This window comes from Podarcis filfolensis, assembly GCF_964270895.1.
Source record: "Podarcis filfolensis genome assembly, chromosome: 4".
Lineage (NCBI taxonomy): Eukaryota > Metazoa > Chordata > Lepidosauria > Squamata > Lacertidae > Podarcis > Podarcis filfolensis.
This window is the reverse complement of record NC_139607.1, coordinates 102,394,139-102,408,776: the sequence shown is the minus strand read 5'-3', so window position 1 is coordinate 102,408,776 and position 14,638 is coordinate 102,394,139. Positions and strand designations below refer to the sequence as shown.

At 46.6% G+C, this 14,638-nt stretch overlaps 3 protein-coding genes across 3 annotated transcripts in view; 1 reads left to right on the top strand and 2 right to left on the bottom strand.

The window, feature by feature from the left end:
- LOC310760877 (olfactory receptor 51G1-like) overlaps nt 1–14,638 on the bottom strand; it is a 166,317-nt gene that overhangs the window by 16,945 nt on the left and 134,734 nt on the right. The gene's annotated exons all lie outside the window — the stretch shown is intronic.
- Nucleotides 1–14,638, bottom strand: part of LOC310760833 (uncharacterized protein) — a 199,768-nt gene that overhangs the window by 95,521 nt on the left and 89,609 nt on the right. The gene's annotated exons all lie outside the window — the stretch shown is intronic.
- On the top strand, nt 1,611–7,633 carry LOC310760740 (uncharacterized protein). Its single transcript, XM_083609860.1, has 6 exons — nt 1,611–1,724; nt 3,758–4,250; nt 4,453–4,534; nt 4,816–4,862; nt 4,981–5,107; nt 5,483–7,633. Exons 2-6 carry the CDS (start codon nt 3,849–3,851, stop codon nt 6,925–6,927), a joined length of 2,103 nt encoding a protein of 700 aa, XP_083465986.1. The 5' UTR covers nt 1,611–1,724; nt 3,758–3,848; the 3' UTR covers nt 6,928–7,633.

Below are 14,638 nucleotides of genomic sequence, written 5' to 3'. Positions count from 1 at the left end.
GATTCCAAGTCCTACTACAGGGGAGGAGGGACAGCCCAAGCCTTGGTGGTCAATCCTGGCCTCCTTCAACCAGAATGTGGCTCCCCAGGCTAACGAGATGTTCAGAGTTCAATCCTTCCTTTACTTTGGGAACACTTCACTTACCCCTCCCCGAGTGAAACCCCCTGGCCTTTCATTGGTAGAGCTGCCACCACGCTAGTGGCGTTTACCTCAGCGAAACGCAGGGACTGAATGAGGGGGCAGCGAGATACTTTCAGCCTCGGACACTTGGCGGGTTCTGAAATGACCGTGCAGGCCAGATTCACGACCCTGGCGGGCTGGATTTGGCCCGCGGGACATAGTTTGAGGACCCCTGGCCTACACTGACTGGCAGCAGCTCCCCAGAGTTTCAGGCAGGGATTTTGTCCAGCCCTGGCAGGAGATGTCAGGGGTTGACCCTGGGACATTCTGCATGCCAAGCAGATGCTCTAGGGCTCCCCATATTTCCCTGCACTTTCAACGCTATGCTATTAGCAACCGTGGAGATTCCACCTGCCTCTTTCGGAAGGAGAACAGTCACCTGATCAATTTAATTAATTAATTAATTAATTAATAATTTATTTATACCCCGCCAATCTGGCTGGGTTTCCCCAGCTACTCTGGGCGGCTTCCAACAAAATATTAAAATACAATAGTCCATCAAACATTAAAAGCTTCCCTAAATATAATAACAACAACAACCATCCATTTTCAGTCCATTGAATTAGCAATTAAGCATTTCTGGAAAAGGGAAATGGGATACTTTTGTATATTAGCAAAAAAAGCAAGTATAGGAAAGCATTACTCATTTATGATGAGAATAGGATTTACTTATTTTGAATTTCGCTTGGTTCCTCCTTGGCAGCCAGTGCGATTGTTTCAGCAGGGCTAGAACTCAGGACCCGCTGCCTTGAGGGACATCTAAGAGCAGTTGGGCAGGAGAAAGGTCTCCCTTGGGAGGTGGTGGACTCTCCTTCCTTGGAGGTTTCTCAGCAGAGATCGGACGGCCATCTGCCATGGATGCTTTAGCTGAGATTCCTGCATAGCTGGGGGTTGTAATAATAATAATAATAATAATAATAATAATAATAATAATAATAATAATTTATTTATATCCCGCCCATCTGGCTGGGTTTCCCCATCCACTCTGGGCGGCTTCCAATCAAACACTAAATTACAATAACCTATTAAACAGGGCTGCCTGTTTGGGGAACTAGACCCGGCCCCCTCTTGCTTCGGGTTGGACTAGATGACCCTGGGATCCCCTCCTATCTCTCCACTCCTGAATTCTAGGAGGAGCTTCCTTGCCTCCTGCAAAGCCCTTTTCCCTGCAAGCTCTTCCTCTGGTTTCTGGCCAAGGGAGGGAGATGCTCAGAGTCCAGCCAAGAGCCTCACCCCCAAAAGGATATCTGGGCATTGGCGGAGCCAGGGGGGCAGCTGCCCCCCCCCGAAATCCATAAGAAATAATAGAAATCTGAGGTTCTGCCAAGCGAGAGAGGGCTGAGCTGGAGGGACTCGGCTCTGCAAGGGTTAAAGGGAAGTGAGCTGCCTTCCTAGAGAGGACAGGAAGCAAGGAGGGGGCCAGGTCCTCCAGAGCCAGGGCCCCTCCCTCCCCAGTCCTTTTCTTGCTTCGGTGTCTCTCCTGCAAGGGCTGCCTCGCTGTCCCCTCCTGGGATCTGGTGAGTCTCCTCTCTCTCTGGGATCTGGTGGGGGTCCCTGGGCTGCAGCAGGGGAGGGGGCCTGGGGGGCCTGATCAGGGAGGAGAGGGTCCTGCCACGCTCTCCTTCCTGCAGATCAGAGGATCCCAAACTCATCTGGCCCTCCGCCCCCCCTTCAGAAAAGATCTCCCTTCTTTAAACAAAGGAGTCCCTAGGACTTTAACTCTGTGTGACGTCACTCAGCCTCATTGCACAACAGAGGAAACATCTGCAAATGGTTTTCCAAATACAGATAGGTAGCCGTGTTGGTCTGCCATAGTCAAAACAAAAAAAAAATTATTTATTTTTTTCCTTCCAGTAGCACCTTAAAGACCAACTAAGTTAGTTCTTGGTATGAGCTTTCGTGTGCATGCACACTTCTTCAGATACCCTGAAACAGAAGTTTCCAAAGCCAGACGAGGAGGTGGACTAGCCCCCCCCCCCAAAAAAAAGGTGGGAGAGAAAGGCCAGGAATAAAGAGAGGGATCCCAGCCCAGAGTCTGGCTGCTGCATTGGGGACCAGTTTCCCAGTGTCTCCCAGGGCAGCTCCCCACGGAGGCCACTGCAGCAATCCCCTCGTGTTAAGCTATCTAATAGAATAATCATAATAAATTACCTGCCTAAATTTCAAGGGAGGTGTCTTTGGCCCCGCCCACTTGGCCCTCAGGGGGTTGACCAGGTGCATACCTGGCCCTCAGAGCAAAGAAAAAGGGACCCCACCCCAGGAGTCTGCCTGGAGAGCGGGAGAGAGTCCAAGTGCAAGAAAAGGAGACAGAAGCAGGGCAGTGGGGGTGGGGGGAAGCAACTCCTGATGACCCCCAGGTGAGGACCCCCACTAGAGCCAAGCATCCATTATTCACAAGATACAAATGACTTCCTTGTCAGTCAGTTCTGACTTCATGCATTGACTGGAAGACAGGAGAAACCAGGCTGATTCATCTCCCAGAAATCCCTTCACTTCCCTCCACATTTTGCATTGCAATCTTTCCTCTAGGGGGGCTAGAGGCTGCTTCTTCCTCCTGCTCCTCCTCCTCCTCTTTCTTCTCCTTTTTAGAAAGGCCCTTTCCACCTGGCCTAGGGGGTGAAGCCCAGACTCAACCAGCCCTACTGTGTTAAATATGTATTCTGTAGTTGACCTCCTTTCTAATGTTTTATTTTTATATCTTTAAGAGAATATTTGTTTTCTGTTATGTTGCTTTGACTATAGACTATATAATTGACTTTCTTCAGATGGTTTTATTTCTGTTTTATTGATTTTCTGGGATGTGAAACTGCAGTCAAGTACAACATTCCTACAGTGGACACATTAGGGGATGTTTTCTGCCACTCAGGAGAAGACTTCCTGTTTCCGCCTGAGCTGGGACAGACTTGAAGAGGGTGCAGTCTGATGTACTAGCATGGAGGAGCACACGGCCTCCATGTTCTGATCAGTGTGAGTTCTCCATTTTGTATGTTGCTGTGTGTTTGGAGAAATGACTCCTTAGTGGCAGTCATCTGCAGCTAACTTCTTTATGGAATAGTTCTAGTTGTTATGTAACCTAAGCCTGCCTTCAGGGATATGTCTGTGAATGTGAATGAATCTGTGAGTAAACTACTTTTATATTAATGTGAATCAGATTATTGTGCTTATTAATTTAAGAGGGATTGGAAGGGATTTTACCAGGAAGGAATTTTTAATAGTAAGACTCAGATGAGTCAGCAACAAGCTGATCGCTGCGTAATCTAAAAAAGGGCGATGTATGGAACTCTGCTAGAATATGGAACTTGCTAGTGCATGTTAGGAAGGTTATCATTAAATAATATATCCTCTTCTAACTCCCCAGTTATCCCCACAGATTTAATATGCTGTAAACCGCTTTGAGATTTTTCTTTAAAATATAAAGTGTTATAGAAATTTAAATAAATAAGATAGCTCATGGTTTGGGCTGTGGTGCAGTCAAGACCTGGTTCCCAGCAAGACTCATCCATGCTTGCTCAGGGAACCTTTTTCTTCTCCTGATATTAGACAACTTTTGTAACGGAAAAATGTATTTGCTTTGTAGGATTTGCTAGAGCTTCTCATTCAGACAGACAGAACTTGGCAGAAGACCAAAGGGTTTCTTCCAATCTCTCAGAGGCTTCCTGAGAGCACAGATGGATGAGCGAGACTCAGCTGGCCCTGAAGCAGGAAGAGGCCATGCCATCCAAACTGGGAGCAGTGGGGGGTTCTGGGAAAACTCTGTGCAGAAGATCCTGGGTGAGGAGGACACCCTCTGCTCAGAGGTGCAGAGCCAGCAGTTGAGGCAGTTCTGCTGCCAGGGGGCCAAAGGACCCCGAGAGGTTTGCAGCCGACTCTACCACCTTTCCTACCAGTGGCTGAAGCCAGAAAGGCACACGAAAGCTGAGATGCTGGACCTGGTGATCTTGGAGCAGTTTCTGGCTGTCCTTCCACCGGAGATGGAGAGCTGGGTGAGGGATTGTGGAGCGGAGACGAGTTCCCAGGCGGTGGCCCTGGCTGAAGGTTTCCTCCTGAGTCAGGCAGAGGAGACAAAGCAGGTGAGAGAGACTTTCCTCTGGATACTCCCAAGGGGCTCCAAACAGGATGGAAAACATCCCATAATGGTCTGCTGATGGACCATCCTTTTTCTGGGAAGGCGTCCATGGAATGAGATCTCACACCCTTCAAGTCTTTGGCCATGACATTTATTTTATAATCCTTCTCGTCATTCTCTGTTTGGAATCCTTGTTTCTCTTTCAGGGAAAGGATCTCTGTTTGGAAATGGACCTGGATTCCTGTGAGGCAGAGAGGCCACCGTTGGACACCAGAGAGAGGCCGCTGGGTAAGGAGGAAGGAGTTTTTTCTCTGTTTACTCTCATTCTGTTGGTTTTCCAACTCATCTGTGGGTTCTTTTCATCTTGTTTTGGGGGAGATAGTGGGACCAAGAGCCCAGAGGAGGGGAGATATATTTTTGGATACATAACATCTCTAATGCACCCAAATATCCAAATGCACTCAGCAGGCAAGACTGTCTCAAAGGCCCTGTGTAGTTTGAGATTCACTGATTCACCTGTGAGAGAAGCAGGCACTCTGGGCCTCCCCCTTACCTTTTTCCTCTTGCAGGTGACAGAATGATGCTCGCAAGACCTGTGGCTGTGGATCCAGATCAGGTCAGGGGAAGCTGCCTTGTGGGGACAGAGGTCAAGGAGCAGAACAATGTCGTAGATCAAGACGTTGTGGTGAACAATATTGTTGTCTCATAGGAGGACATTTCCCTTTTTCTTTTAGGGTCCAGTGTGCTTTGAAGATGTTGCTGTTCGTTTCACAGATGAGGAGTGGCAGTTGCTGGATCCTGACCAGAGAGCTCTGCATAAAGATGTCATGGAGGAGAATCATGGGATCGTGGCCACTCTTGGTAAGGATCCCTTTTGAATCATAATATCTGTTTTTAATTTCAAAACAGCTCTCTTTGAACTATTTTCACAGAACTCAACAGCGCTCCCTTAAGACTCCTGGGATTACAGTATTGCAGCTTCTAAACAAGGATCAGTCTGGTCTGAACTCCCCAGGCCATTTTACCTGTAAACTTCAGATTTGTTAGGGAAGTTGAAGTAGCTTATCGAATCATAGGTTCCCCTAAGGATGTTGGTTGATCCCCGTTAATTAAAGCACCCAACCCTTCAGAAAACCATCCATCTAACCCACTTGTGTTATTCCTCTATTACCAGAGTTAACAAGTATTCTTCCTTAATTTCTCCCTGAGGCGCTAATCCATTTCTCTTCATTGCAGATAGTGATGGACTGGAAATCAAGAACAAGGGTGACCATGACAAAATCCCCACAATGGAGAAGCTGTATAAATATCTTGAAAGTGGGAAAAGTTCAAATTCCACTTCCCATCAAGGAAATCTCATTAGGAAGAAACCCTATCAGTGCATGGAATGTGGAAAGAGCTTCACTGATAGCTCCAGTTTCAATAGGCATCAGAGAATTCATACAGGGGAGAAACCCTATCGGTGCTTTGTATGTGGAAAGAGCTTCAGGGACAGCTCCTCTCTCACTTCCCATCAGAGAATTCATACAGGAGAGAAACCTTATCAGTGCTTTGAATGTGGAAAGAGCTTCACTGATAGCTCCAGTTTCACTAGGCATCAGAGAATTCATACAGGGGAGAAACCCTATCAGTGCTTTGAATGTGGAAAGAGCTTCAGGGAGAGCTCCTCTCTCACTTACCATCAAAGAATTCATACAGGGGAGAAACCCTATCAGTGTGTGGAATGTGGAAAGAGCTTCAGGAAGAGCTCCGATCTCACTTCCCATCAAAGAATTCACACAGGGGAGAAACCCTATCAGTGCATGGAGTGTGGAAAAAGCTTCAGTCAGAGCTCCCATCTCACTAAGCATCAAAGAATTCATACAGGGGAGAAACCCTATCAGTGTGTGGAATGTGGAAAAAGCTTCAGTAAAAACTCCCATCTCACTTCCCATCAGAGAATTCACACAGGGGAGAAACCCTATCAGTGCATGGAGTGTGGAAAAAGCTTCAGTCAGAGCTCCCATCTCACTAAGCATCAAAGAATTCATACAGGGGAGAAACCCTATCAGTGTGTGGAATGTGGAAAAAGCTTCAGTAAAAACTCCCATCTCACTTCCCATCAGAGAATTCATACAGGGGAGAAACCCTATCAGTGTGTGGAATGTGGAAAAAGCTTCAGTAAAAACTCCCATCTCACTTCCCATCAGAGAATTCATACAGGGGAGAAACCCTATCAGTGCTCGGAATGTGGAAAAAGCTTCAGTCAGAGCTCCCATCTCACTAAGCATGAAAGAATTCATACAGGGGAGAAACCCTATCAGTGCTTTGAATGTGGAAAAAGCTTCACTCATAGCTACCATCTCACTTCCCATCAAAGAATTCATACGGGGGAGAAACCCTATCAGTGCTCGGAATGTGGAAAAAGCTTCAGTCAGAGCTCCACTCTCACTTCCCATCAGAGAATTCATACAGGGGAGAAACCCTATCAGTGTGTGGAATGTGGAAAGAGCTTCAGTACAAGCTCTGATCTCACTAAGCACCAGAGAATTCATACAGGAGAGAAACCATATCAGTGTATGGAATGTGGAAAGAAATTCACTGATAGCTCCAATCTCACTTCCCATCAAAGAATCCATACAAAGTTCGCAAAACCCTTCATGATACAGCTTTCAGTTCCAGTGAAAAGCTCATCTCTTTAACCAGGCCTTTGGCTAATTGACATCTAATGCCCTTTTAAAATGTGGTGGGGTGGTGGGGGTTACAGGTTTTGGGGTGTGTGTTTTGTGTTTTCATTGTGTGATTTTATGTTGTAACCGTCCTGAGACCTGTGGGTGTAGGGAATGGGAGCCAACTCTTAGAGTCTTAGGAGGGCTCTTTGCCCCCCAGTAAGGTATGTGAGGGGGCCACCCCCCCCCCAGTTCATAGGAACAGTCATTCAAATGGCATGCATGCACCACATCCTGTGACTGTTTAACCAAGGCGGGGCTTACTAAACCCCTCCTATATTTTATTCAACATGGCAGCCCTGCTATAGGGCGCTATAGAAGTCAAATAAATGCATAAATAAAACAAAGCCATCTTGGTCGCCTTCTTTTGCACTTGTTCCAGCTTGTCAATATCCTTATTATTATTATCATTTAAAAAATTTATGTGCCCATCATCTGAAGATTTCATGGTGATTCACAACATAAACAGACAGGTTGAAAGCATGGCTTTGTCAAAAAACAAGTCAAGCCAGAGAAATCTCTCTTCTTTCTTTTTCTTTTTTTGGATGGAGCTACAGACTGTTTCTAAGGGGACTGCTGTGGAAATAATGCATCTCCATTTCAGTAAGGCTTTTGACAAAGTCCCCCGTGATATTTATGTGAGAAAGCTGGTAAAATGAGGCTGAACAAGGTAACTGTTAGGTGGATTGAACTGACCGATCCCAAAGAGGACTCCTTCATGGTTCCTCCTCATCCTGTAGAAAGGGGTGCTGCAGGGTTCTGTCCTGGGCCTGTTGTTGTTCAACGTCTTTATAAATGACTTGGATGAAGGAGCTGAGGGGATGCTCATCACATTTGCAGACGACACCAAACGGGGAGCGGAGGCCAATGTGGCAGAAGTCGGAATCAGATCAAGGGCAGGAATAGTACCACTTTCTTCTGCCTTGGTCAGGCCCCACCTAGAATACTGTGTTCAATTCTGGGCTCCACAGTTTCAGTATCTTAAATTTTGTTTGCCAGGGGAAATCAAGAAGGTGAGGGAACACAATCCATATTTCTTTTATAACATGTGGCCAATTTTATTGAATATGTAAATTGTTAAAACTGTTGCCGGAATCCACCCAGCACGCATGGGGAGATGTGGCGTATCAGTGTGTGGAATGCGGAAAGTGTTTCAGCTTTAGCTCCTCTCTTGCTTCCCACCAAAGAATTCATACAGGGGAGAAACCCTATCAGTGTGTGGAATCTGGAAAAAGCTTCAGTAACAGCTCCAATCTCTGTTCCCATCAAAAAAATCATACGACGAGTGGAAAAAACCTTTTTTCTGCAGCTTTAAGCGCCAGGGAAAAACGCACCTCTTTAATCATAGAATCATAGAGTTGGAAGAGACCACAAGGGCCATCGAGTCCAACCCCCTGCAAAGCAGGAAACACCATCAGAGCACTCCTGACATATGGTTGTCAAGCCTCTGCTTAAAGACCTCCAAAGAAGGAGACTCCACCACACTCCTTGGCAGCAAATTCCACTGTCGAACAGCTCTTACTGTCAGGAAGTTCTTCCTCATGTTTAGGTGAAATCTTCTTTCTTGTAGTTTGGATCCATTGCTCCGTGTCCGCTTCTCTTGAGCAGTAGAAAACAACCTTTCTCCCTCCTCTATGTGACATCCTTTTATATATTTGAACATGGCTATCATATCACCCCTTAACCTCCTCTTCTCCAGGCTAAACATGCCCAGCTCCCTTAGCCGTTCCTCATAAGGCATCGTTTCCAGGCCTTTGACCATTTTGGTTGCCCTCCTCTGGACACGTTCCAGTTTGTCAGTATCCTTCTTGAACTGTGGTGCCCAGAACTGGACACAGTACTCCAGGTGAGGTCTGACCAGAGCAGAATACTGTGGCACTATTACTTCCCTTGATCTAGATGCTATACTCCTATTGATGCAGCCCAGAACTGCATTGGCTTTTTTAGCTGCCGCGTCACACTGTTGGCTCATGTCAAGTTTGTGGTCAACCAAGACTCCTAGATCCTTTTCACATGTACTGCTCTCAAGCCAGGTGTCACCCATCTTGTATTTGTGCCTCTCATTTTTTTTTGCCCAAGTGCAATACTTTACATTTCTCCCTGTTAAAATTCATCTTGTTTGTTTTGGCCCAGTTCTCTAATCTGTCAAGGTCGTTTTGAAGTGTGATCCTGTCCTCTGGGGTGTTAGCCATGTTGAATCAAGCCTTGTCAGTCAGAGGAATTTGGCACTCTCCAGGTGCCCGGCTTGATTCCTTGTTGATCTACCCCCCGTCAGCGACTCCCGGCAAGACAAGGCGAGATCCCGGCGATCCTTCTTCAAACGTGAGAAGGACACACCATCCCTCCTCCCCTGCCATTCCCCAGGGAGGGGAGAGAGACAGACAGAAATGTATTTACATGCCTTTATTTCTGTCCTTCCAGTAGTGCAGAGAAATCATGTCTGCACCCTCTCACATCAGCAGCCAGAGAGAGAATAACTCCACGCATGTACTTCCAGTACAGGGTCATGTGACACTCTGAGCTAACATCCGGTGCTCAGTGCACATAATAGACTGTCCTTTGTTCCCACGGTACAGTCCCAAAACATCAACATCCTGTTTGGCTTTCCAGCCATCTGGAGCACTCAGCAGCATTGCTCCTTTTTCGTAACAACCTCCCCCAAAAGAATCAATGCATGTTGCGGCAAGCAAAGCGTGATCCAGAGAAGAAAACAAACAGTTGTTATACACATAACACTCCCCTGTTGTTTCAGTTCCACCCTTGGAACTACCCGCCACTGGTTTCCCCAGTGTACCTCTCTGGTTGTCTGGCTTCCGAGGAATGAGTGCATCTGCATTACCTTGGCTAGCAACTCTCTGTTGTGTCTTTGTCTCTGACTTAGACACAGCTCCAACCTGTCCTCGGTTGTGTACAACAGCAACACATGCAACAGCTAAATTAGCATACTCTTCTGAGTACCTTTTGGGTGGTTCACCCTTTGTGACTCTCTCAGACCTGCGTATGAGGTGCTGATCCTCTCTGCTCACTGGTTCTGTCTCAGGACTCTTAGGAGAACCAGTTTCAACAGTAAACAGTGGTTCATCCTTCACCTGTGAAGGTCTATCCATTGTGTGAGATTTCCTCTCAATGACTGTGACAACAGAGCTGTCTGAGCTATCACTGTCACTCTCAGTACCACTGTACTCTGTGAAATCATCATCATCATCTGAATCGTCCTCTGTGGGAAATGTGTGTGCTATCACTCTCTCCTTTTCAGGAGCACTCTCTAGAAATTTTGTGAGAATCACCTGACCAGATTCAGACAAAATTACTCTGTAGAGACCCTTTTCATACCCCACAAAAATGCCTCTGGCATTCTTTACTCCACCTGGAGCTTCTGTCCTCACATGAGACCCAAAAACCTTGAAATGGGCAACAGAAGGTTTTCTCTGGAACAGTTTCTCAAAAGGAGAACTTCCCAACTCTTTCGAAACCTTTCTCACCCACGCATGACAAAATGACATGAGTGACTCCGCCCAGAGCTCATGTGGCAGATGTGAACTAAGCAATTGCGCATTCATTCCCTTTTGCAATTCTTTGTTCACTTTTACACAGACACCCCTGTTCCACGCTTCCGCTGAAACAGCAATCTTGTGTCTGATCCCCTTCTTCTGCAGGAACCTCTGGAAATCCTGTAAAAGAAAAATCTGCTTCTCATCTGTGAATAGACAATCAATGTTAGCATCATGCATATCTTTAACTTTGTCACAAAACTCCTGAAACCTTTCCAAGGCTTCCTGTGGCCTCTTTAACACATAAACCCAGACAAAGTTAGAGAAATGATCCACACACACAAGATAAAATCTTGCATTGCCTCTAGATGGTTCTAGAGGACCAATCACATCAGCATACACCCGCTGAAACGCTCTGTCGACCCTGGCCACCTTCTTGGCGCTCGTTTTGGTCACACCTGCAAGAGAAATCAAGTTAGACTCAGAATTACATTCCATGTAATCACTTTGCTCAAAGTCCAACAAATACAGTCCACCTTTCTGTCTGGCAGAAAGATATAACTCTCCATCTTTGAAGATCTTGCAGCTCTTATCATCATAGGACAGTTTCAGTCCTTTCTTTGCAATCTGCGAAACACTCAGCAGATTGAACTTCAATTCAGGAACCAAGTAAACATTGTGTATAGTCAGGTTCAGACTCTTAAGATACACAGTTCCAACCCCGGTCGCTTCCAGCTTCTGACCGTTGGCTTGTTCCACAGCGAAGCTTTGCTTCTTAAACGTCGAAAAGAGTCCTCTGTGCGGGGACATATGAAAATTACAGCCCGTATCGATTACAAAAGAGTGTCCAACATCTGGCGTGGTTCCTTTCGCCATCAGAGCCTTTGCAGGTTTCACCGAAGACGTGGTATGACTTTTGCCTGCTCCCTCAGGCTTTGCTGAGCGGCCCTTCGCTGCTCCTTTCGGCTGGCGTGGCTTCTTGCAGCTCCGCTGAAGATGCCCAGCCTGTCCGCAATTGTAACATCGGACAGCGTTCAAAGCTACAGCATCCTCTCCAGTAGCTACATCAGTGGGGGAATTAGAACTCCGTTCTTCCCTCCCCCTGTCCTTCACCTCCAGTGCAGCAAGCCTGTCGTGTTCATTCAAAACAACGGCAGTCACCCTCTCCGCGGTCAAATCGTTCGCGGGAAGGGAACCCAGCTGACTGGCAACGGTTTTGTAAGTCCGATTTAGGCTGTTGATCATCATGAAGCAAAACACTTCCTCCTGCAGACGGAAATTGCGTTCCACCATCTGTTGGCGCAGATATTTCATTTCCGTCAGGTGCGCTTGAACATCTCCATCAGGCGCAAGCCTCAGATTGGTCAGCTTCTCAAAATACAACAACGCTGAAGAGCCAGCATCTCTCTGGTGTGTTCTACGCAGCGTTTCCCAAATCTCACGCGCATATTCCAAATCCTGAATATGCACAAGTTGATCATCCGAGACACACAGAATTATAGCCGTCCTGGCCTTCACATTCTGTGATTCCCAACCTCGGGTTGGTGCTTGAGGGATGGGGTTCTCAATTACCCCAAAAATCCTATGATTCTGCAGCAGGGCCTTCATCTTTACAGACCAAGATGAATAATTGTCATTAGTCAGGGGAGGCGGGTAAGGCAAGGCTCCCCCCTTCTTGGGATCCATTTTGAATCCAAGTCTCAGCTCTTCACCCTCGAGCTAGTAAAATCCCAAAAGCTCCTTTTGAGCTGTCTTTCTGCCTCTCTTTCAGGCAGGCAATCTCCAAGCTGTCTCAAAGTCAAAACAACTTTCGCTTTCCCGGCTCTGACTGAGCCAGCCCCAGGTGTCAGTAGTTTTCCACTGTCCGACTGTCGTTGCTTAGCAACTGTGCATACTTCTTCGTTATCTCACCACAAAAATCTGTGGTATGCAAGCCTTTACTCTCAGAGCTGTTTTTTCCCAAACGCAGCTCTCGTGAACCAGAGAATAAATCAATCTGCATTCACACTTTTAGCCCGATATTCAGCATACCTTTTTGGGGCTCCGTTGCTTGGAAAACACCCCCTCTTGGTGTCCAGTTGTCTGTTCAGCTTCTGGCTGCAATGCAGACGTTATCTTCTTTCCTTGGTGCAGAGGATGGCACACGATCCATCAACCTCTCACCTCTCATGCTGATTCCCATGGATCAGATAACCAGCAGCGTCTGCTACCATATGTTGAATCAAGCCTTGTCAGTCAGAGGAATTTGGCACTCTCCAGGTGCCCGGCTTGATTCCTTGTTGATCTACCCCCCGTCAGCGACTCCCGGCAAGACAAGGCGAGATCCCGGCGATCCTTCTTCAAACGTGAGAAGGACACACCATCCCTCCTCCCCTGCCATTCCCCAGGGAGGGGAGAGAGACAGACAGAAATGTATTTACATGCCTTTATTTCTGTCCTTCCAGTAGTGCAGAGAAATCATGTCTGCACCCTCTCACATCAGCAGCCAGAGAGAGAATAACTCCACCCATGTACTTCCAGTACAGGGTCATGTGACACTCTGAGCTAACATCCGGTGCTCAGTGCACATAATAGACTGTCCTTTGTTCCCACGGTACAGTCCCAAAACATCAACATCCTGTTTGGCTTTCCAGCCATCTGGAGCACTCAGCAGCATTGCTCCTTTTTCGTAACAAGCCACCCCTCCCAGTTTGGTGTCATCTGCAAATTTGATCAGGATGCCCTTGAGTCCATCATCCAAGTCGTTGATAAAGATGTTGAATAAGACCGGGCCCAAGACAGAACCCTGTGGCACCCCACTAGTCACTCTTCTCCAGGATGAAGAGGAACCATCGATGAGCACCCTTTGGGTTCGGTCAGTCAGCCAGTTACAAATCCACTGAATGGTAGCATAGTCAAGACCGCATTTTACCAGCTTCTTTACAAGAATATCATGGGGCACCTTGTCAAATGCCTTGCTGAGATCAAGGTAGGCTACATCCACTGCGTTCCCTTCATCTACCAGGCTTGTAATTCTGTCAAAAAATGAGATCAGGTTAGTCTGACATGACTTATTTTTCAGAAATCCATGCTGACTATTGGTGATCACAGCATTCCTTTCTAGGTGCTCACAGACTGTTTGCTTAATGATCTGCTCCAGAATCTTCCCTGGTATTGATGTCAGACTGACTGGGCGGTAATTTTTTGGGTCCTCTCTTTTCCCCTCTTTGAAAATAGGGACAACATTTGCCCTCCTCCAGTCTGCCGGGACTTTGCCTGTTCTCCAGGAATTCTCAAAGATGACTGCCAGTGGTTCTGAGATCACATCTGCCAGTTCTTTTAATACTCTTGGATGCAGTTCATCTGGCCCTGGAGACTTGAATACATCTAGACTAGCCAAGTATTCTTGTACTATCTCCTTAGTTATTCTGGGCTGTGTTTCCTCTGCTGAATCATTTGCTCCAAATTCTTCAGGTCGGGCATTGTTTTCTTTATCGGAGAAGACTGAGGCAAAGAAGGCATTGAGGAGTTCAGCCCTTTCTGTGTCCCCTGTTTGCATTTCACCATCTTCTCCTCTGAGTGACCCCACTGTTTCTTTGTTCTTCCTTTTGCTACGAACATACCCATAAAAGCCTTTTTTGTTGCTTTTAACCTCTCTAGCAAGCCTGAGTTCATTCTGTGCTTTAGCTTTTCTGACTTTGTGTCTACACGTGCTGGCTATTTGTTTGAATTCCTCTTTGGTGGTTCCCCCCTTTTCCATTTTTTGTACACATCCTTTTTTAATCTTAACTCAGTTAAAAGTTCTTTAGATAGCCACCCTGGGTTCTTTAGGCACCTTCCATGTTTCCGTCTCATTAATATTGCCTGAAGTTGTGCTTTTACTATCTCCCTCTTAACAAACTCCCAGCCATCATGAACTCCCTTTCCTTTTAGTATTACTGTCCATGGGATCTCACCCAGCACTTCCCTAAGTTTTATGAAGTCGGCTTTCTTAAAGTCAAGAAATTGAGTCCTAGTATGCTTGGCTGCTCCTTTCCGCTGTATAGTAAACTTCAGAAGAGCATGATCACTTGTGCCTAATGATCCTTCCACTTCTACCCCACTAACCAGGTCATCAACATTGGTTAGGACCAGATCTAAAATGGCTGTTCCTCTTGTTGCTTCTCCCACTTTCTGGACAATGAAGTTGTCTGCAAGGCCAGTGAGGAATCTGT

Coding starts and splice junctions, on each gene's coding strand:
- LOC310760740 (XM_083609860.1), top strand. CDS start 3,849: ATGGATGAGCGAGACTCAGCTGGCCCTGAAGCAGGAAGAGGCCATGCC. Junction 4,251..4,452: donor AGGCAGAGGAGACAAAGCAG/GTGAGAGAGACT, acceptor TTTCTCTTTCAG/GGAAAGGATCTCTGTTTGGA. Junction 4,863..4,980: donor TGGCTGTGGATCCAGATCAG/GTCAGGGGAAGC, acceptor TTTTTCTTTTAG/GGTCCAGTGTGCTTTGAAGA.